The 23,689-nt window shown below is 46.0% G+C and overlaps 1 protein-coding gene across 1 annotated transcript in view; it reads left to right on the top strand.

The window, feature by feature from the left end:
* Positions 1 to 23,689, top strand: part of WDR47 (WD repeat domain 47) — a 165,234-nt gene that overhangs the window by 71,586 nt on the left and 69,959 nt on the right. Inside the window, exons 3-4 of the mRNA XM_077452721.1 lie at positions 23,264 to 23,347; positions 23,479 to 23,563. Coding sequence (XP_077308847.1) covers positions 23,264 to 23,347; positions 23,479 to 23,563 — 169 coding nt within the window. The remainder of the gene's footprint in view (positions 1 to 23,263; positions 23,348 to 23,478; positions 23,564 to 23,689) is intronic.

The raw sequence follows: 23,689 nt of genomic DNA, 5'->3' as shown, positions 1-23,689 counted from the left end.
ACGTTGTGGATCCCAAACAATTCAAAGAATGTCTGTGTTTTATTAGTAACAAAATGACTCAGGTCTTTTCCTTCAAAAAACATGTTTTTACCCTATAATCGTTTCACTTCCTTATTTCTTTGCAGGTTTGGTTTCTAAATTTTTAGTCCTATTTTCCTGAACACGTAAAGTAATACGTTTGTCCAAAAAAAGCCAATCCTACATTTGTTTCTGACAGATGCCAAAGGTGTCTCTTAGCAACTGTGAGAGCACATTTTTTGATGTCTGCATCTGGGTAAGTGCTCAAAAGCTATAGCATATCCAAATCGTTCTTTGAAGCCCATCCACTTACAATTGCCTCATGCCAAAAGCGAACATATATGAGGCTGACAAAATGTGACACTCGTTTCATTCCTTCCAATTGTCGTTGAGGAATATTCAACTGTTTAGTAAAGAGGACAATTTTAAATGCATATATTGCCTTTGCCATCCACCTTGCTTGATGTAGTGCCCCTGGGATCCTGAAACTGAAGTTGTTTTTTAGACCAACCTCCTAGGTACAGGAGTGAGTTGTAATAACTCTTTGTAGTCTTCTCTTGGATGACTTCCGTCTTTTAGGACATTTTGGATGTAGTTAAGCATTTTCACTCGTTCTTCTAGAAAGCCCTGAACGGACTCTCTTCATCCAGCATTGTTGTATATGACTTCTTATCAAGTGAAGCTCACAGACTTTGCTTTGATAAAAGTGATCAATATGTGCAACCCCTAAATATTATCCAATCTTCTTGACATTTAGCATATATATCTTTTTACATCCACTGAGACTCGGGGTGTAAGCAAAGTCATATGAAAATCACATCTTTGGAAAAATGAAACACCCTAGCGTGCATGTTACTTTGTGCTGCTTTTCTGACTGTTCAACTATCCTGCTATTACCTCCGCACTTGTGGGTAATTTTCGGTTACAATGAAGTTTATTTGGTACTAGAGTCCATGATGTAAATTCTCTTTACTTCAACAATAATTTAGTTAATTTACGAATTGGTAAATGGTATTTTATGTCCTTTTTTGCTTTTATTTTATTGTAAAAGGGATTACTCAAAAGTCTCGTACACACAATCAAATTTCCGTCTGGGAATTGTGTGATGACAGACTGTTTGCCTAAAATCTGACCATTGTTACGCTCCAGACAATTGTTGGCAACTTTCTGCCAACAAATGTTGGATGGCAGGCTAGTAAATTTTAAACGGTCTGTGAGATTTTCCTAACGTGTACACAAGTCCATCGCACAAAAACAGGATTTTTATAGCCGCTTTCCGGTAAAATCCTTTTCTTTGAAGTACATAACGTGACAGCCATAGTAGTTACTATATGGGTTATAGACCACCTTCAGGTGATGGACACTGGCATGCCCTAAGACAAAAAAGTGCACTCCCTATACAACCCCTCCCACTAGTGGGAGTACCTCAGTTTTGTAAGCAAGCAATACACGTGTATACAAAAAAAGGGAGGGACCTCTGTGTCATATGATGTACTTCAAAGAAAAGGATTTTACAGGTAAGCTGTTATAAAAATCCTGTTTTATTGCACATCACGGGACACAGAGCCATAGTAGTTACTATGTGGGATGTCCCATAGCAATGGCAACTGAAGGGAGGGAGACACGACAAAAAGTAGGGCATTAAGAGACGAAAGGAGTCATAATGCAGCTTGCAGTACACTGTGCCCAAAGGCGATATCCTTGTGACCTTTTACATCAATTTGATAGAATCTGGTAAATGTGTGGACTGAAGACCAAGTTGTGGCCTTACAGATCTGAGCCATGGAGGCCTGGTGATGCACCGCCCAAGAAGCTCGAACAACCCTGGTGGAGTGTGCTTCAATATGAAAAGGAGGAATTTTCCTCCTTTAAACCATAAGCCTGAACAATCATTTGACAAATCCATTTGGAAATGGTAGAATTTTTTTTTTTTTTTTTTTTTATAATTGCTTTATTTTCATAGTGCATTCAACATAGGTAGCAAAGATACATGATAGAAATCCATAGATAAGGCATATAGGAATAAAAATACGGTATAGAAATACTGTCGGAGTACAAAGCCAGGAAGGCATCCTAACAAGTACTTGCACGACCTGAGACTGATAAAAGCATATGCAAAGCTATACAATAAATAGTTTTTTTTTTAAATTTAATGCTAACAGTTGTTTGTGAGGCACAGCAACCCAAAAGCCAGGGGGGGCCCAAACATGGGGCACAAGAAATAAGTAATGCACATCAAGATATTCACAGTATCTGGTCAAAACAGCCCATGATGGGGAAGAGCTATGTGGAGGGGGTGTGCACCAAAAGGGGAAAGGAGGGATGTAGAGGGTCGAATAACCCTAAAAGCGGGAAAGGAACAAAGACCGGGGGAGAAAGGAGGCGGGGGGTGGGAGAGGGGAAAGCATAGTGGAGTGTGGAGGCAGATAGCCGAGGATAGGAGAAAATTAGGGTAAGGTAGCGTAGCCCCCCTCGACTAGGGAGTGGACCAGGCCTAATGGGTCAGCCAGACTGCACAACCTCACTGAGATAGGCGTATATATATATATATATATATATATATATATATATATATACTGTGTTGCCAGGGTCTCCAGGTCTCCCGGAAGGTCTCCTCCCTGTTGTGCAAAGTGGCAATGAGGTCCTCCATGTCTCTTAATTCGTTCACTTTAGAGAACCACAGGGACATTGTCGGCAAGTTCTCCAATCTCCAACAAAGGGGGATGCACGCCTTGGCAGCATTCAGTAGCTGGACGGTGAGAGAGGCCTTGTATTTCTTAATGGGTCGTTTTGAGAGGTGAAACAGGCAGGCCGCGGGGTTCCCTTCCATAGAGGCATAAGTCAGGTGCTTGATCATGCGAGTCACCCCAAGCCAGAAAGGGGCTATTTTGGCACAAGCCCAAAAAACGTGCAGCATCGTACCACAACGCTAGCAAAGGCTAAAGACCTGCGGGAATAGATGGTGCAGAGTGGTAGGTACTCTATACCATCTGGTCATAATTTTGTAGCAGGTCTCCTGGACTCTGGTGGCTATAGAGGATTTTTGTGTGAAATGGAGAATCTTCTCCCTCTGGGATTCAGTGAATTGAAGGCCAAGTACAGTTTCCCACTTAGAGCGGAATGGGGGAATGAACCCTTCCGCTGGTCGAGTCAAGGAAGAGTAAATTAACGAGAGACTATGCCGCACTGGCTCCCCGCGATGACAAATGTGTTCTAGCTCAGTGAGTTGACGGTAGATGCCCGGTGTCCGCCGTCATCTGTGCAGAAAGTTGCGCAGCTGTAGACCGCTCCAGAAGTCCAAAGGGGGATCTGTAGCGAGCACCCCTGCTTCAGAGGTGAGTTGGCCGTTGGGCCCCAGAAAGTCCCACAAATGGAGCAGACTGCCTGCTGCCAGTCGCTTGAGGCGAGGATTCTGAAGGCCAGGTGTAAATTCTGGGTTTCCCAAGACCGGTACCATGGGGGAGGGCAGCGGGGACACTGATGAGTGCCGAAAGGCCACTTTGGCCACTGATAGTGTGCTACCTAGTGTGGGGTGGCCAGCGAGGTCCCCCGGCAGAGGTGTGGTGATCCAGGGCCAGCTCTTGGCCGTGTCCCCGGAATCTTCCATTTCCATGGCCACCTAGTGCTTTGCCTCACCATGGCAATGCCAGTCCACCAACCTGGTGAGGTGAGCTGCCCTGTAGTTGGCTTTCATGTCTGGGAGGCCAACCCCGCCCCTATTTTTGCTAGGTGGAAGAGTTGAAATCTGATGCGTGGCTTGCGATATGACCAAACAAAATTGCAGAACATAGTCAATTCGCTTGAAGAATACTAGGGGTATCAAGTGTAGTACCCTCGGCAGCAAAGTTATCTTAAGGGCATTGCAACGCCCAAACTACATCAACATGAGGGAGTGCCAGTGAAGAAGATCTGCCTTAAAGCGGGAGTTCCGCCGTTTTTTTTTTTTTTTTTTTTTTTTTTAAAGCCAGCAGCTACAAATACTGCAGCTGCTGACTTTTAAAATAAGGACACTTACCCGCCCAGCGCGCCCGCGATGTCGGCACCCTGAAGCCGATCTCTCGGGTGCTGTCGCCGCCATCTTGGTTATGGGAATCAGGAAGTGGAGCCTTTCGGCTTCATTTCCCAGTTCCCTACTGCGCATGCGCGAGTCGCGCTGCGCAATAAGGATGGTCCCGCTGCCTCTGGGATCCGTGTGTTTCCCAGCACGCAGCGGGGGACTTTCGGAAAGGGGCGTAATCTACGCCCCTTTCCGCAGATGGCTATACCGAAGGTGGCTGCACCCCCCTCCCCCCTGAAAGGTGCCAATTGTGGCGCCGGAGGGGGGGAGGATTCCAATGAGCGGAAGGTCCACTTTAGGGTGGACCTCCGCTTTAAGGCGAAAGAGTAATGGGCCGAAATTTGCAGAGTATAAATCCGCTGGGTCAAAGCAAAGGTGAGATCGACTCCCAGGTATCGGATAAGATTAGTCGCCCATCTCAGAGGGAATGCCGATCTAAGTCATTGAACAATGTCCCTACCTGCCGTTATGTTAAGGATGGAGGATTTGGATAGGTTAATTTGAAAGAGAGAGCGCCATATTCCTGAAGAGATCGAAGCAAGTTTGGGAAGGAAGTAAGCGGTTCCGTTAGGAAGAAGATTAGGTCGTCCGCAAATGCAGCCACCTTATGGGACCCTGACTATTTTTGGTAACCAATGATGCCCGTGTCCGCCCTTATTCTGCACAGAAGGGGCTCCAGTGACAGGAAATGGTAGATTTGGATGCTGCCTGTCCTCTTCTTTTTTATTTTATTTTTATTTTTATTTTTTTTTTTGTTTAGGACAGTCTTGCAATACAAACAAAACATCTGTTTTGAGAGCCTGAGCGGTCACCTTTAAATAGACCTTGACCGCTCTCACTACATATAAAAAATGTAGTGATCTCTCTTCCACAGACCAAGGTTCTGTAAAAAAAAGAAGGTAGAACAATATCCTGGTAGGAGTCTAGGGTGAGGCCACAATACCACCTTATCCTTTTGAATAATCAAGAAAGAGCCACCAACTCTGATACTCTTCTAGCAGAGGATATGGCAACCAAAAAAAAAATATTTTCCTTGTCAAGAGGACCAAGGGAATATCCCCTGTAGGCTCAAAAGGCTGTTTTTGTAAAGCCAACAGGACTAAATTAAAATTCAAAGGGTTCAGGGTTTCCTGACTGGAGGATTATTCTGTGTTACCCCCTGAATAAAGTTCCGAACCAGAGAGTGAGAAGCAAGAGGCCGTTGAAAAAATACCGATAAGGCCTAAACCTGGCCTTTGATAGTACTCAGGGCCAGCTTCATCTCCAATCCCATCTGTACGAATTCAAGGATCCTACCTATGACATATTTCCTGGAGTGCCAACTCCTGGATTCACACCAGGAGACGCCTTCCAGACTCTATAGTATATGACTCTGGAGGCCGGTTTCCTAGCATTAACCAAAGTAGAAACTACTGATGCTGTCAACCCACAATCTTTTAGAATGAGGGACTCCATAGCCAAACCATTAAATTTAGCGTTTGTAAGGTAGGATGGAATACCGGACCTTGCGAGAGAAAGTCTGGCCACAGTGGTAGGGTCCAAGGGTCCCCTACCGCCATTTTTATGATCTCGGCAAACAAAGATCTCCTGGGCCACCAGTATCACCTCCTTCCCTTCCTGCTTGATCCTGCGAAGAAGGTGTGGAAGCAGCAGAACAGGAGGGAATGCGTAGATCAGTGAAAACTGATCCAATGGAAAGACCAAGGCATCTGTTTCCGCATTCCAGCAGATCCTTTGTCCTTGACACAAAGTTGTTGTTGTTGTTTTTAATCTGGACGCAAACAGATCCATGTACGGAACACGCCATCTTTGACATATCGACAGAAAGATGGGGTGAAGGGACCATTCTCACGGAAACAGTTGTTGGCGACTCAAGTAGTCTGCCTGCCAATTTTCTATCCCTGGAATGAAAATCGCTGATAGGCAAGGGATGTTGTTTTCTGGCCACGATAGAACATGATTCACCTCTTTGGGCTGCACGACTTCTCGTGCCGCCTTGGTGATTGATGTAGGCCACAGTCGTGGCATTGACGGATTGGATCCTGACAGGACAATTCCGTAGTCTGTGTGTCCAGGCCTCTAGGGCCAGATGTACTGCCCGAATTTCTAGAATGTTGATGCGCAAGGTCCTCTCTGATTTGGACCACTTCCCTTGGACAGATGCTTCTTCCAGGACTGCTCCCCAGCCTAAAAGGCTGGCATCCGTTGTTGCCAACCTCCAGGATACTGGTAGAAAGGATTTTCCCTGTTGAAGTTTACTGGATATCAACCACCAATTGAGGCTCTGACGCACTTCGGGGGATAAGCGTATTGGAAAGTCCAAAACCTGGATCTTCTTGTTCCAAGATGACAGAATATTGTTTTGCAGCAGTCTTGAATGAAACTGCACATAAGGAATGGCCTCGAAAGAAGCCATCATTTTACCTAACAACTTCATGCAAAGCCGAATAGAAGGATTTTTCTTTGTTTTGACAAACCAAATCAGTTCCCTTATGGAACTGATCCTTTCCTGGGGTAAGAACACCCTCTTCTGAACTCTATCTATGATCAGCCCCAAGTACTGCAATCTCCTTGATGGTTTTAAGGAGGATTTCTCTAGGTTGAGAATCCAGCCTAGGAATTCTAGGTAACTCGCGGCTGTGACTAAACTTTGGTCATTAACCCGCCTAAACCAATCTACCAAGAGCAGATCGTCTAAGTAGGCTAGAATCGTTATACCCCGAGCCTTTAACATGTTTAAAGGAGGGGCCAGGATCTTTGTGCTACAAACTGAAAATTATGATTTTCTACTTCGACGCGCAGAAACTTCTGGTGAGCAGGGAAAATTGGCACATGGAGATAAGCATCCTTGATGTCGATTGATGGCAGAAATTCTCCTCCTCCTTGTAGGATGGAGGCAACTGATCGGATTGACTGCATGCAAAGGGAATGGATAGTCAAGTGCCGGTTTAGATCCTTGAGATCTAAAATGGGTCTGTCCTCCCTGTTTGAATAAAACCCCGACCCCTGCTCTTCTGTGGAAACCACTGATATCCCCTTTTGACACGAGATGATCCATAGCCAGAAAGAGAGACTTCCTTTTCCCTGGGTCTCTGGGAACGGGAATTCTTGGAACTCTAGTTTGTAACCTAGAGAAATTGAGGAAGCCATCCATCTGTCTTGACATTGTTCCTGCAAGATCTTTGAAAAGTGTAGAAGCCTTCTCCTCACTCGAGAGAGCGGGGGCGCCCCTTCATAAGGAGGCTTTAGTATTTTTTCTTAGCGGGTTTCCTGCCCCAGGTCCTCTTTTTTTGCCCTGGGACTGCCCCTGAGGTCTTCCTCTTGAATATGATGGTAGAGGCTGATGCAACCGGCACTGGAGAAGATGCACGTTTAAAGGAAAAATGCATAAACGTCTTCTTAACTGGTAAAAAAACTTTTCCCATTCAAAATTATTTGGATATACTTATCAAGATCGTCTCCAAATAACCATTCACCATGAAATGGAAAACTGGCCAAGAGCTTTTTAAATGGCACTTCAGCTGACCAATTTTTCAACCATAGGATTCTATGCACATGCCCCAGCCCTAGCATGAGCCGTGAGGCTTGGGGAATAGAATGTTTCATAGCGTCTACTGTGAAACACAATGCTTTTGATATACCGGCCAACTCCTGGGCCTGCTGATCAGGAATAATTTTGAGTACTTCTACAAACTGGTCCTTTAAGGACTGAGATACTCCAATCGCTGCCAGTGCAGGCTGAATGACTGAACCTGCGAGAGAAATGTTATTTTTAAAGAGAAATTCCAACTTCTTATCTGTTGGATCCTTCAACATTTTGGGCATTGTCTACAGGACAAGTCAGGTTCTTGTTCACAGAGGATATAGCGGCGTCAATTGCAGGAATCCCCCATTTCTTATAGAATTCTTCCTTCATAGGATAAAGTATATAAAACTTTTTAGGAGGAAAAAAATGTTCATCTGGTTGCCCCCATTCAGAATACATAAGCTTCTTTAGCCATGAATGAATAGAAAAGGCATCAACAGATAGGGGAGGCTTTAATGACCCCAAACCAGAAGTGGGCACATCGACTGCGTTTACAGGCAGTAAAAAGTCAAGCTGACCAATATTAGGATCTTCAGAAGATGAGTCCTCAAACCTTTTCCTGATCTTTTGAGATCATTTCATTATCTCTGGCCCCTTGTTCCTCAGCATGAGGGTCCTGAGCAGTGAATGGGGATCTGCTACGCTTAGGCCCACCCTGGGATGCCATTTAAAGCATAAATATTTTGCTCCAAACTTAAAATGGTAGAAGAAAAAACCTCCTTAGTGATATATACAAGGGCTGCAGTGTCAAGAGCTGCTGCAACACCAGCCCCCCCGATGGCTCACTCGGACCAGCAACATCACACTGAGTAGGATGCCACCTGGCTGAGTAGGATGCCACTTAGAGATGGATCTAGGCTGTTGTGCAACAACGGACCCTCTAGAACCCTTTGAAGTGTTCCTTACCCTTCCATTTATAACCCAATGCACAAAGCAGAGGTACTACCAGAAGGAATGCATACACTGCTTGAGCGATAGTCCAGCACGTTTGCTGCTATTAATGCCCAGCCTGATGCAGCAGTAAAAAATATGTCAAAGGAAATGCCTGTGTCACCAAACCTCTTAACACCGCCTTTGCTCATGTCCCTCTGCAGGCTGCAACAACAGTAATGGTGCTTTTAAAACCTTGCCTCTTCATGTTGGACATTGGAGGACACCAACGCCACTAAGCCCCACCCCCACGTTACCTATAGCTCTTACCCCCTTTCCTTTTTAAAAGAAAGCATTTTCCCACATGAGTAGCGGGCGTGGGGTGGTCTGTAAGCTGATAAGCGGAATGCTGATCTCGCCAGTTTGCTTTTTTTTTTTTTTTTTTACTTAGTGCTTCTTCTCTCATGAACAGTGGAAGCCCATCGGCATGGGGGGGGGGGGGGGGTGATTGATGGGGAAAAGAACCCCCCCCCCCAAGCTTACTGGAGGTCCTGCTGTCTGCTTAGAGGAAGAAGCATCTCGGCTCTCCTGACACAGCATACCGATCTTAAAGGAAACATTCATAAGAAAATGTAAAAAATGTCTTAGAAAACTGCACTTGCCTTTCCCGCCGCACGATATTCTGTGGTAAATCAACAGACCCCATCTTCACCCTTCACGGTGGGTTCCATTAAATCTTCAGGAGCTGGGGATCCTAGAGGAAACCCACTATCCTGGACCTGTAATAGCACCTCCACCAGTAATTTTATGGCCTTACTACCAAAAAGTACTGGATCCTGGGGTCCAGCTCTCTAAAAAGAGACGGATTTACAGGCTAGACCTTGTTTCTTCCGATACAAGGGCCGAGTACCATTCAACTTGGCCAAAAGAGACTTTGAATGGATCCGGTGAGCATGGCTAGCCCCAGCAAGCATTGCTCCAGTGGAGCTCTGCACAGCACGTTTTTACCCGTGACCAACACCTTTAGACACTGCTGAAAAAACTGAGGTACTCCCAGTAGTGGGAGGGGTTATATAGGGAGTGCACTTTTTGTCTTGGGGCATGCCAGTGTCCATCGCCTGAAGGTGGCCTATAGCCCACATAGTAACTACTATTGCTCTGTGTCCCGTGATGTATGATAAGAAAGTCCAAAATACAAACATGCATGAATGAATGAATGAATGAATGAATGAAATACTTGTATAGCGCACAATGCGAACTGAATCGCCTCTAGGCATGCATGCATGGAATCAATCCTCACCAAACGCGACATTAGCAGAAGGTGCCCAAAGGGTGGTGCCCAAGAGCTGAAATTCCTCGGACGTCACTAAGTTTGTGTTTGTTTGTTGGCAGTTCTATGCAAGACAAGTTCCTGGCACACGCCCTACGGACAAAAGTCTGATGAAAATCCGATCGTGTGTGCAATGCTTTAGACTTCATGCACAGTGGGACTTTTGTAAATGGGTTTTCCTGACGGGAAAAAAGCTAGTGCTTAGGCACATTTAGACTGTTTATGGCAGTTTTCTACTAAAACGCTCCTCTCTTGACCGCACAAGTGGTGTGTGTGGTGTTGTGGTTTTTTTTTTGCTATCTCTAAACACCTTGTGTGCATGAACACATAGGCTAACATGTAGGGGCATTTAGTAAAAAAAATAGTCAGCCGTCTCTAAAGCAGGTGTTTTGAGCTCATGTATGCATAAAGTACAAGATTACATAATGCTTGAGTCTGGATTTCCATCTTTGACTTACATTTACTACTTGCACTGTTGCTTAGCAACTTCAGCTTGGCAATAATAATAGGCTTTGACCCTATCCTTTTTATGATGGTAAATATTTTTGTGCAAAGTGCTATGTCAACTGCTAGTATAAAAACAAAATGAAAGACGTTCTTTTAAAGGTAGCCGGTAAGGGTAGAAATATTATTTATTATTATTATTATTATTATTATTATACAGGTTTTATATAGCACCAACTGTTTAGTCAGCGCTTTACAACATGAGGGCAGACATTACAGTTACATTACAATTTGGTACAAGAGGAATCAGAGGGCCCTGCTCGTTAGAGCTTAAAATCTAAAAAGGAAGGGGCAATTGATACAAAAGGTAATAGCTGTGGGGGGATGAGCTGATGGAGGAAGTAAAACCGTGTTATTTAGAAGCAGGATAGGCTTTTGAAGAGAAGGGTTTTCAGGGATCGTCTAAAAATGGATAGATTAGGAGACAGTCGGACAGATTGGGGTAGGGAGTTCCAAAGGATGGGAGAAGCTCTGGAGAAATCCTGGAGGTGAGCATGGGAGGAGGTGACAAGGAAGCTAGAGAGCAGGAGGTCTTGGGATGACCAAAGAGGGCGGCTTGGTTGGTATTTTGGGACTAGGTTAGTGATGTAACTAGGGGCAGAGTTATGGATGGCTTTGTAAATTATTGTTTGTACTTTGAATTTTATTTGTTGGGTGAGTGGAAGCCAGTGCAGGGATTGGCAGAGAGGGGTGGAGGACACTGAATGGCTGGTAAGTTGGATGAGTCTGGCAGCGGCATTCATTATGGACTGGAGGGGGGATGGTCTATGTAAAGGTAATCCAACGAGGAGGGAGTTGCAGTAGTCGAGGCGAGAGATGACCAGGGAGTAAATTAGAAGCTTGGTGGTGTCATTAGTTAAAAAGGGGCGTATTCTTGAAATGTTGCGGAGGCTAAGGTGGCATGATTTGGACAGGGCTTGTATGTGGGCCTGAAAAGGGCCGTTCGGAGTGTAAGGTTACCCCTAGCACCCTGGCATTTGGGGATGGACTGATAGATGTGCCATTGATCTTGACAGAGAAGTCAGGCGAAGGGGCACGTGGGGGAGGAAATATTAAGAGCTTGGTTTTAGATAGATTAAGTTTGAGGAAGTGGTGTGACATCCAGGCTGATATGTCTGTTAGTAGATCAGTGTTGCGTGAGGAGATTGATGGGGTGAGCTGAGGGGCAGAGAGATAGATTTGGGTGTCATCAGCATATAAATGGTAGTGAAAGCCATGGGAGGCTATCAGCTGACCCAGGGAGGATGTGTAGATTGAGAATAGTAGAGGTCCAAGGACAGAACCTTGGGGGACCCCATCGGAAAGGGGAGTTGGAGAAGAGGAAGTGGAGTTGTAAGTGACACTGAAGGTGCGATGAGATAGGTAAGATTCAAACCAACGGAGAGTGCAGCCATGCAATTTGAGACCAAGCAAATTGAGTTTTTTGAGGAGGAGGGGGTGGTCAACTGTATCAAAGGCAGCAGAAAGGTCCAAGAGTAAGAGTATGGAATAATGACCATTGATTTTGGCTGTTAGTAAGTCGTTAGTAAGTTTTAGGAGGGCAGTTTCTGTGGAGTGCTGTGGGCGAAATCCAGACTGAAGAGGATCGAGAAGGTTATTTTCAATGAGGTGGTTGCTCAGTCGGTTGTAGACTAAACGTTCAAGGAGTTTGGAGGCAAAAGGGAGTAAAGAGATGGGTCTTAAGTCAAGATTGGTGGGATCTGAGGCCTTTTTTGGTATGGGAGTGACTAGTGCATGTTTTAGAGGGTTGGGGAAGATGCCAGTAGAGAGTGAGAGGTTGAAGATATGAGTTAAGGAGGGTAGGATTGAGTCAGATGGTGACCGTAGTATTTGAGAAGGAACAGGGTCCAGGGGGCAGGAGGTTAAGTGGGCATTAGAGAAAAGTTTAGTGACTTCCTCTATAGTAGTTGGGTCAAAAGAGGAAAGTATTGATTGTGCAGGAGGACAGGGAGTGTAAGGTGAGGGAGATGTCTGTAGAGCGGAGATCTCAAGACAAATCGTTTTCAATCTTATTTTTGAAGTAATAAGCAATCTCCTGGGCAGTGAGCAAGTTAGTGGGTGGGGGTAATGGAGGGTGAAGTAGAGAGGTAAAGGTAGAAAAGAGTTGACGGGGACTGCGTGAGAGGGTGTTAATGAGAGTGATAAAGTAGGTCTGTTTGGCAGTGCGGAGGCAGGAATGGTATTTTTGGAGGGAAGATTTATATTGGCTGAAATCTTGCAGTGACTTAAGCCGCATACACACGTAGCCGTCTGTCCGACGTACTTAGTCTGGCGGACGTCCGCCAAACTGTCCGTCGGAATTTCCGAACGGGCTACTTGCCCACACACGGCACTTTTTCAGCAGACTAATACGGCGCACTAAGTCCGCCGTGCTAAGTCCGCTGTACTTTCGAAATGAACGGACTCGCCCACTCACGCGGAGGAAAGTCCGCTCATTTCGACGTGTCTCCAGGTAGGCGGGGCCCGCGAAGGAGACGTCGCTGGCCCCGCCGCCTGGTATGGACTTAAAGGGGAACCCCCAACGCCGAAAAAAAACGGTGTGGGGGTCCCCCCCAAGTCCACAACAGACCCTTGTCCGAGCACTCTACCCGGCCGGCCAGGAAAGGGGGGCGAGCGAGCGCTCCCCCCCATCCTTAGCCGTACCAGGCCGCGTGCCCTCAACATGGGGGGTGCCTTGGGGAAGGGGGGGGCACGCGGCCCCCCCACCCCAAAGCACCTTGTCCCCATGTTGATGAGGACAAGGGCCTCTTCCCGACAACCCTGGCCGTTGGTTGTCGGGGTCTGCGGGCGGGGGGCTTATCGGAATCCGGGAGCCCCCTTTAATAATCCCCAGGAATCCCCCCGCCCCTTACGATGTCGCAGTCCCCATGTGACATCAACCCATGTGACATAAAGCCATGTGACACCGCCCCTTGTCCCTATATAAGTGGCTGCGCAGCGCGTCCCTGGCATTGTGGCTGGAGAGAGCATCGAGTCAACATCTCCAGGAGAAGGAGAAGAAGAAGAACGGAAGGCGGCAGCGGCGACAGAAGACCGGGCCACCGCCTGTAAAAGAGCTATAAGAAGGCGCGGTGGCCCGGCAGAAGAACCGAAGAGGGGGACAAGACCCCGAAGTCGGGAGAAGAGGCCGGCGGCGAGGAAGAAAGCCGGACTCCTCCGCTAGCAAAAGAGCTACAAGAAGATAGCGGAGGAGTCCGGCGAGAAGACCCCCGAAGACGGAAGACCCCCGGAGCTGTGCAATAAAGTATTTTATCTCGTGTGTTGTGTTTTTTTTTTTTTTGTACTTTTATTTTACAGGTGAATGGGTAGGGGTACATTGTACCCCATACTCATTCACATAGGGTGGGGGGCCGGTATCCGGGGGCCCCCTTATTAAAGGGGGCTCCCGGATTCCGATAAGCCCCCCGCCCGCAGACCCCGACAACCAACGGCCAGGGTTGTCGGGAAGAGGCCCTTGTCCTCATCAACATGGGGACAAGGTGCTTTGGGGTGGGGGGCCGCGCGGCCCCCCCCTTCCCCAAGGCACCCCCCTTGTTGAGGGCACGCGGCCTGGTACGGCTAAGGAGGGGGGGCGTTCGCTCGCCCCCCTTTCCTGGCCGGCCGGGTAGCGTGCTCGGACAAGGGTCTGTTGTGCACTTGGGGGGGACCCCCACGCCGATTTTTTTTCGGCGTTGGGGTTCCCCTTTAAGTCCATACCAGGCGGCGGGGCCAGCGACGTCTCCTTCGCGGGCCCCGCCTACCTGGAGACCCGCTCGAAATTAGCGGACTTTTCTCCGGCTGGGAAAAGTCCGCTCATTTCAAAAGTACGGCTGGCATACACACGGCCGGATTGTCCGCCGAAATGCGAGTACGGCGGGCAGATTGTTGTGCAAACCGAAATTCTAAATCCGCCGTACTGTCGGGTCAAAAAAGTATGCCGGAGACTACACACGGGGGGATTGTTTGGCGGGCTTGAGTTTGCCGGACATTTCCACCGGATTGTTTGATCGTGTGTACGCGGCATAAGTCTTACGCCACAGACGTTCAAGAGCACGGCTACGTTTTTTGAGGTTTCTGGTATTGTCGGTCTGCCAGGGTTGTAGCGATCAGGGCCTGATTCTGTGCATAGTGAGGGGGGCGAAGGTATCCAGGGTGGATGACAGTAAACTGTTGTAGACAGAAGTAGCCAAGTTGGGGCAGGACAAGGATGAGATTTTGTCGTAGAGACAATCTGTAGCAGAGAAAAGAGAAGGGTTAAGATGGCGAAGGTTTCTACAGGTAATAGTTTGGTAGTTGGAAGGTAAGGAGGAGGCAGACAAGGAGAGATTGAAACTAATAAGGTGGTGATCAGATAGAGGCAAAGGAATATTGGAAAGGGTGTGCGAAGTGCATAGGTAGGAGAAGATTAGATCAAGGCAGTTGCCAACAGAGTGAGTGGAAGCACTTGTCCATTGTTTTAGATCAAAAGAGGAGGTTAGGCTCAGCAGCTTAGAAGTAGCAGGAGTGTTAAGATTAAGGGCCGGTTCACACTGCAGGCGATGCGAGGCGACACCGACTTGCCTCGCCGCGACCTCAGCGGCAACTTGCAGATGACTTCTGTATAGAAGTCAATGCAAGTCGCCCCGAGGTCGCCCGAAAGTAGTACAGGAACCTTTTTTCTGAGTCGGAGCGACTCGAGTCACTCCTCTCAGAACGGTTCCATTGTACAGAACGGGGGCGACTTGTCAGATCTAGGCGAGGCAAGTCGTGTCGCCTCGCATCGCCCGCAGTGTGAACCGGCTCTAACAGGGATGTTGAAGTCACCAAGAATGAGTGTTGGAATTTCAGAGGAAAGAAAGTAGGGTAGCCAGGCAGAGAAGTTGTCAAGGAAGTTTGATACCGGTCCAGGGGGGGGCGATGGATCACAGCAATTCTCAATGAAACCGGAGAAAATAAGTGAATACAGTGAACTTCAAATGAAGAGAGGGAAGAGAGGGGGGCGGATGAAGAACCTGAAAAGTGCTTTGAGGGGATAGGAGGATTCCAACACCACCTTCTTTCTGCCCACTAGGCCTGGGAGAGTGAGTCCACAGGAGGCCACCATAGGAGAGAGAACCAGGAGAAAGAAGGTCAGATTCTTGAATCCAGGTCTCAGTAATTGCAAGTAGGTTCAGGGAGTTAGTGATAAATAGGTCATGGACGGTGGTGAGTTTGTTAGAGTGGGCATTCCAAAGGGCACAGGAGAAGGGGAGGCTGGCTCTAGGCTGAAGAGGAATAGAAATGAGATTGTGTGGATTGCGGCTGCTAGCAGAGGATGGGTTGTGCCGGGTATGTTGGCCGAAGGTAAATGATTGTGGTCCAGGATTTGGGGAAATATCTCCAGAAGTTAAGAGAAGAAGGGTGAGAGAGGTGATATGGGAGTGTGACTTATGTGGGGGGACACGTCCCAGTGGCCTGCTGGCTTTATTGGTATATGGATTTATAGTTAGCAGGAGCTGATGAGTGCAGTAATAAGGTGAAGACAGGAGTGAGGGTGATAGAGATGTGTGTGTGTGTGTGTATATGTATATGTATGTGTGTATATGTATATGTATATATATATATATATATATATATATATATATATATATATATATATATATATATATATATATATATAAAATCATGTATATAAATTTAAGCAGAGAGGATGCATGAATGAGAGAAGAAAAAGTTTGGAGAATCAGGTCACCTGTAGTCTGTTTAATGTTCTGCTGAAGTCTGTTGTGTATTTTCGCTTTGTGCAATCGCTGAAGTGCTGAGTAGAAGTGCAATATTTAATCCAATATGAATACTTTATCCAAGATAATAGTGGCCAATGCAATCCCTGCCTGGGCATCCCCTAAGTAAGGCCTGAATTTGGGTGGGGGTATTGCTAATTAATTAGTCAGGATTGCATAGGAGGAACACATGGCTAACAGAGTGAACTTATCACACCATCACACAAATATGGGAGGTGTTTTATTGGGACAGGCTACTGATCAGGTTGTTAACCCTGAAGCCTGTACTTTAAAGCAGGGGTCCCCAACCACCTGGCCGTGGCTTCTCTGCAGCCAGGCTGCTGGTGCTTCGGGCTACACGAGAGAGCAAGGTGGGCGGGTGGGTGGCATGAGAGAGTCGGATTAATCGGAGAGGCGGGCGGATGAGAGAAGCGGGCTGGCGAGTGGAGATGACCCCTCTCTCCGCCCGCCCTGCATTACCGCTCTTCTGCCCTCAGTGTGGGCCTCTTCAATGCCTTCAGGTGCGGCAGAGAGCGGAGATGACATCATCTCATCGCTCTCCTGCCCTCACTCAGAAATGACCACTGCACAGAGGTCTGCCTCTGTGCTAAATGAACCAGTGCTGCCACCAGTGCAGTGACAATCCACATCTGGTGTCACTGACGGGAGACGTGGCAAGTGACCTTACTCATCTGGTGGCAAGTGACCTTACTCATCTGGTGGCAGGCAGCGTGGCAAGTGACAATCTGCATCTAATAACTTCCCCTTTTGGACTAAGTTCCGCTTTTAAGTCACTGATGTGGAACAAGTATGCAGATTAAGAGTTCTTGATTTACTAAAGGCAAATAGACTGTACACTTTCCAAGTGCAAGACCACTAATTTTCCCTAAAGTTTAGTGAACGTGGTGAAACGTTGCTGATTTCCATCATCCAATCATGTGCTAGCAAAAATGCTGTTTATTTTTTCCTTTCCTTGCACCTGATTGAGTATTCTTCACCACATTCACTAAGCTCTGGGGAAAATGAGTGCAACTGGAGTTGCAAAGTGCACAGTCTATTTGCCTTGAATAAATTAACCCCCTTCGTGTACTCTGATTTTCTTGAGAGATATGCTTGCTCCAGGTCATCTTTAAGAGGAGGTGGGTAAGGTTTCCTTTAAAGTAAGCCTCCTTTTCAACTCCTTCCAAATTTATTCTAAAGCGATATGCATATACAGTAGATCCTTTTATAATTTGTGCAGACCAAAGCCCCTGAGAGGTATGGCTCACTTTGTAGATGGTTTCTCTTTACCAACAGTGGTTTCAAATTGGAACGATATTGAAAAGCAGCACTGTGCTGTTGGGGCTTGGTTAGCTAATGTTAGGAGGCTATTAGATCTGCTCCGGAATTCAAACATATAAATTGTCAAATATGCACTGCTCTAGGCACCAAATATGAAAAATGTATACATTATGCTATGCATAAATTGCAAAACAGTCCCTAAGTATCCGTTGAGCTTTGTGAAGTTAGTTGTATTAAGTAGTCAGCTTGTTTGATACTTTTGACAATATATAGTGTATATATTTAGTATTGTGCCTGCCTTTACACACACGCATGATCTTTAATGGCTTCACGGTCTTAATCCGTGGAGTTTAATATTGAGTGGCAGCTATAACAGCTTTAACTCTTGTTGGAAGGCCGTCCACAATGTTTAGGGGTGTTTCTGTTGGAATGTTTCTTGCCCATTTTTCAGAGATTATGAATAAGGTCCGGTTTCCACTGCTACGATATGGGAACGCTGTAAATCTACTGCGGGTTCCCGCATCGTCTGTCTCCCGGCGACAGTTCACACTGCCCTATGCAAACTTCTGGGAGTGTCAGTTAAAAGTTAATGACACCCCCAAATCAGTTTGCATATCGCAGTGGAATCAGTTTGCATATCGCATGGAAATTCTTGGGCTGTCTCTCATGAACTGCACATTTGAAATCTTCCCTGAGTGGATCAATGATATTGAGGTCAGGAGACTGAGGTGGCCATTCCAGAGCCTTTAACCAGTTGAGATCCGCGCTATAGCCAAATGACGGCTACAGCGTGGACCTCCTTTGCCGGGACTACGTCTATTGACGTCGTCCCGTGCACGAGCGGCCTGTGCGCCCCCTGAGGCTCGCCTGATCACGGATCCGAGCAAGGGGTCGATCCCGACCCCCTTACCACACGATTAGCTGTCAGCCAATGACAGCTGATCATGTGATAAAACTGAGCCGGTAATCGCGAGGAGAAAAAAAAAAAGAGCAGATCACCGGCAGCCGTGATCGGGACATCAGTCCCGATTACGGCCAGCCCTGCCAGTGCCCACCTGCCCCCTGCCAGTGCCAGTTATTTCTGGAGGGGTCACAACATTATTGCTCTCATGTAGCATGCATGTATATTAGCCGTAGGACTTGCCGTGCCCAACTATCATGGTATTCTTAGGGCGTCCGTTATTAGGCTTATCAGCAGTATAACTTTTGGCAGTGTTTAACTGTTAAAGGGGGTAGGGAGAAAAAAGAGAGAGAAGGGGAGGGGGTGTTGGGGATGGTCATAGAGGGGAGGTGGTAGGAAGACTGAGGGAGGGATGGGGGGGAAGTTCAGGATCTAACCTTTTTAAGCTCATGAGGGTCTTGTGTGGCCCGCACCGGACGATCAGCCGCCTGGTAATCGTATCTTCTTGCAAAACATGAGTATACAATGCTCGCGGTCTGTGCTCCAGTTTAAAGGGGTTGTTGCTAGCTACTGTCTGGGTCAGACCAGGTGGCCCAGGGTTGGGTCCGCTAACTTTTATTAGCGACACATCTAAGCTAGAAGGTATATGGATGTGATCAGAAAAAATCTGTCCAAAGTGACCATGTGGCGGTATGCACATCTCTATTGCCTTTACATGTTTCAATCCATTCCTCTGCTTCCCTAATCTCATTTACTTTGTACATCCACTCTTCCCTGCTTGGTATCTGTGCCTTCTTCCAATAAATGGGAAGCAGCCACCTAGCAACATTCAGCAGGTGTGGTAGTGCGTTCTTTTTGGAACGACTTATTGGCAATTGTAATAGGGGTGTACGCCAAATTCCTCCCAGCCATGTACTTCATAGTAACCCACAGTTTACTTTCACAGACTGGTCGTGAAAGTGCCAGTTTAAGATCCTCTGGAGGCCAATAGCTTGGTGAGATATCTTTTGTAGGTCGAATACCCAAAGCCCCGGAGTGCTTTGGTTGTTTCAGTATCCTCAGGGATTTCTATACCTGACTTCTGGTAGTTCCATATAAACTTAGTGAGCATGTGGGACATTTGGGCAAAAAAAATTCTGGGTAGGGGTATAGGGAGCATTTACATATAGAACAGTATCCTAGGTAAGACACTCATTTTTATTATATTCACGCTCACCAGCCATATGAAGGTGCTTTTTGTCCAGTGCTGCAAGTATTGTTTAACTGCAGATATCAACCTGGGGTCGTTTGTCATGTATAATGTGTCAAAACGGTCTGTTAGTTGTATGCCTAAATAGCATAGGGATGTCTCGGCCCATGTAAAGGGGAATGCTGTTTTAAGGTTATGTCATGGCTGGGGATAATTGTATGGGCAGAATTTCAGACTTTGAGTAGTTGATTTTAAAGTTTGAGTGTGTCCCAAAATTTGGAGTTCCTCCATAAGGACTCGCAGTGAGATCAGGGGCTTCGTTAGGTGGAAAAGTACATCATCTGTGTAGGCTGATAGTTTGTGCTCTACGTTACCTACAGTTAGGCCTCTGTCTGTGTTCGCCCTTATCTTGCGCAATAAAGGCTCAAGAGCCAATGCAAAGAGGCGGGGCAAAAGAGGACACCCCTGTCTCGTGTCACTCCTGATCGGGAACTTGGATGAAAGAATGCCATTGACTTTGACCTGTGCACTAGGTTCTGTATAGAGGGCCTGTATACAGGCTAGCATATTGGAGCCTAATCCAAATGTATCTAGGACTGCACGCAGGTAGGACCTGTCAGTACGATCGAATGCCTTCTCGGCATCTGTAGAAAGTGTCAAGTAGAAAAGGGGTTCTTCCCGTGTGTTTTTTTTTTTTTTTTTTTAAGCCCAATGGATAAGCTGGATCACACAGATGGAGTTGTCCCTAGCTTCTCACCCTGTGATAAAACCTGTTTGGTCGGGGTGGACTACGCAGGGTATAAGATACTTCATCGGTTTGCCAAAATTTTCGCCAATATCTTCACATCAGTATTCAGTAGGGATATGGGGTGGTAGCTTTGTGGGGAGATGGGGTCTTTGCCTTCCTTCGGTATAATTGAAATGTGTGCTAGTAAAGCCTCCGGGGGTATGTTGTCACCTTTTGTCAGGGAGTTAAAATAGTTGCACATATGACTTGCAACTGTCGGGTGGAGGATTTTTTTATAGTACGCTTTAGTGAACCTGTCTGGGCCTGGATTTTTCCCATTAGGCAGTGATTTAATGGTGGATTCGATCCCTTCTTTAGCAATTAGGGATTCCATGTCAGTTCGTTGGTCCTCATTCAGGGGTGGTAACCCGTTTATGGTCAGGTATTCATGGATTTTAAGCAATCTGTCTGTCCTGGTCTCTGGGGTCATAGTAGCATTAAGGTTGTAGAGGGCAGCGTAATCGCGGAATCCCAAGGCTTTCTGGGAGGATTTAAAGGTAGGAACGGAGTTTGTGTATTTGCGTCTGAGTTCGTTTAGTACGCAAGGCTCTCGCCAGCATACGGCCACATTTGTTGCCATGTTCATAATACCTATGCGATAAGTATCTCAATTCCCGTAGCGCTTGTTGTTCCAGTAAGCGTGAGAACAGTTCTCTAAGCTCGATCAGTTCCTTCAGAGACTCGGGTTCCCCTCTTGTTTTATGTTGAGTTCTGCTTGCTGGAATGCGGAAAGTACTCTATGGAAGTCAGTCTGACGTTCCCTTTTTAGTTTTGTGCCCAGGGCAATAAGCTCACCTCTTATTACTACTTTGTGGCATTCCCAGATCGTCCCATCCCTTAGGTCTTAGTGGTGTTTTCTCAGAAGCACTGCAACACTATTTTCGAGATCTTTGACTCTACTACTGGGTCGTCCAACAGATTTTCAAGCCACCAAGTCCAGGCCCTATGAGTACCTGAGGGCAGTGCGAGGCTGACGGTAATCGGAGCGTCACCCGATATCGTTATATTTTCGACAGACGAACACTGTAGTAGTTCCATAGTGGGCTGGTCTACGTAGGGCAAGTCTATTCTGGTGTACACATTGTGCACCTTTGAATAGTTGCTGTGGGGTGGAGAACACTCCAGCTATCCACTAAACCTGCAGTCTGGAGGTATTTACGGAAATGTTTCAGAAAGACATGTGAATGTGTAGGTCGTCTGTGTGATGTATCCAGTGAAGGGTCTGGGCTTACATTAAAGTTGCCCCCAAAAATCTAAAGTTTTGCAAGCGGCCGTGTAATGTTGCAATTCTGCACTCTTTCCTCTGTTTTAAAGTAACAGTTACTTTTGAGTATTAATGCACTGTTGCATTTGTTGACCGCAAGTTCTTATGCTTAAGATGGTGACTCCCCTGTTAGGGAATACCGTTGTTGTGGATGACGTTTTTTTGCTGTTCCCACCCCTCCTTATGACACTGCTTGGGGAAGTCCCTACGGTCAAGATTAATGGAGCTGTTTCAGTCAGTGAATGAAAGAGAAAATAGGATTTTTGTACTTACCGTAAAATCCTTTTCTCTGAAGTTCACTGACTGACACAGCACCCTCCCCTCCTATTGGTTTACGTTGTACTGCTTGTTGACATACTGAGCTGCACGAAACAGGCTGAGGGACCGCCCCCTGGGTGGAACTGTAAGGTTCTGTTTTTTCACATGTATAATATGTTCTGCCTAGTCCTCTCCTGAAGGTGGCGTAATAACCCTATGGTCAAGATTAATGGAGCTGTGTCAGTCAGAGAAAAGTATTTTACAGTACAAAAATCCTATTTTTCTTTTTTCGGCCTGGGAATATTTGTAAAATCTACAATGTGGCCCTTGTGCAAGTTTGGAGATGATCAGTCATATTTTCAACATCAATGCCAAAATTTCATGATTTATGCCAGGGTATGCAAACCTTTGAGCACAACTGTGTGGATAGATAGATATAGAGATTATAGATATATATCTCTATAGCTCTCTATCGCCTCATGCAGTCCTCTCATGTGAGGGGATCAGAGCTTTTCCCCTTACATTTCCTGTTAGGATGAGGCAGTGATTAATTGTTTATGCTGGATATGCTGACGCTGACAATTGAGAGATAAGAGAACTGGCTACTTGACCGCATTAATACCCATCTGTTACTTGTTATTTAAACTAACCTAAATGATGGTATATCTGAATTTTACTGATTACCTCATGGGTCTGGAAATATTTCAGCCAGGACCCTATATTTCTTTTGTTTTGTCTTTCAGTGCAAATATAAACACTGGTCCAGGTACATATACACCCTGTGTTTGAAGTTGCACACATGATGATAGTTTTTAGCTAGATGTATATAAATATCAGAAAATGGGAACCACTGAGCCTCTGAAATGTTTCAAGCACATAGTCCAGCCTTTCTCAACCTTTTCAACACAGAGGAACTCTTGAAATAGTTCTCCAGTCTCGGGGGGAACCCCTGCTAAAAATTAGAAATATACAACTCATGATACATTAGTGTGATGTTCAGTGGGAAGAATGATCCTTACACTTGTGGTCAATGGGAAGAATTTTTTCCTTACAGATAGCTAAAAAGATCAGTGGTGTCGGTGGGAACTTATCCGAGAGGCAGAAATGGCCTAATGCTGAAGGAACCCTTAGCAACCTCTGGAGGAACCCTAGGGTTGCACGGAACCCTGGTTGAGAATCACTGGCCTAGTCGGTCAACTGTACACTCTTATTGGGTATAAAGAACGTGTCAGGGCAGAATACAAGGGATCATTTGAATGACTAATTTCCTAATGTGTCACTGTCCTCTAATTTCTGTGTTTGATTTTTATAATGTTTATAGGTTCTGCTGCTATGGGGTTTTTGTATGTATAAGAATTAATCTTACAAACTTCTGAACATGTTTTTATATCTCTGATGCAGGCTTGCTCAAGATAAAAATTTAGTTTTTAACAGAACATGTATGGTGTGCTTTTTCTTCAGTGGCAGGTCTTTTATTTGTATTTTTCCTGTTCATTTCTAGACAGCTGATTCTTGATGGACAGTGGGATGAAGTCCTTCAGTTTATCCAGCCTCTGGAGTGCATGGAAAAGTTTGACAAGAAAAGGTGAATTATATCATTATGACTGATAAAACATGGTCTAAATATAACAGTGTTGTAAGATGTTACCTGACTGCATAAATAAAATTGGAGACCCAGGATTTACATTTTAAAACTTCTCCCAATATCTTGTACAGGTTTCGATATATAATCCTAAAGCAGAAGTTTTTGGAAGCACTTTGTGTGAACAATGCAATGTCAGCAGAAGAGGAACCACAGCATGTAAGATATTAATTCTGTGTGTGGGTGTACCTTACATCCTTTAGTAAGTTTTCCCTTATGGAAATGTGAAGTTAGCAGATTACGCAGCATTCTGTCAGAGAGAGAGAGAGAGAGAGAGAGAGGGGC

This window comes from Lithobates pipiens, unplaced genomic scaffold (genome assembly GCF_037356315.1).
Source record: "Lithobates pipiens isolate NorthernLeopardFrog02 unplaced genomic scaffold, aLitPip1_a1.2 Scaffold_23, whole genome shotgun sequence".
Taxonomy (NCBI): domain Eukaryota; kingdom Metazoa; phylum Chordata; class Amphibia; order Anura; family Ranidae; genus Lithobates; species Lithobates pipiens.
This window is presented reverse-complemented; position numbering and strand designations above follow the sequence as displayed.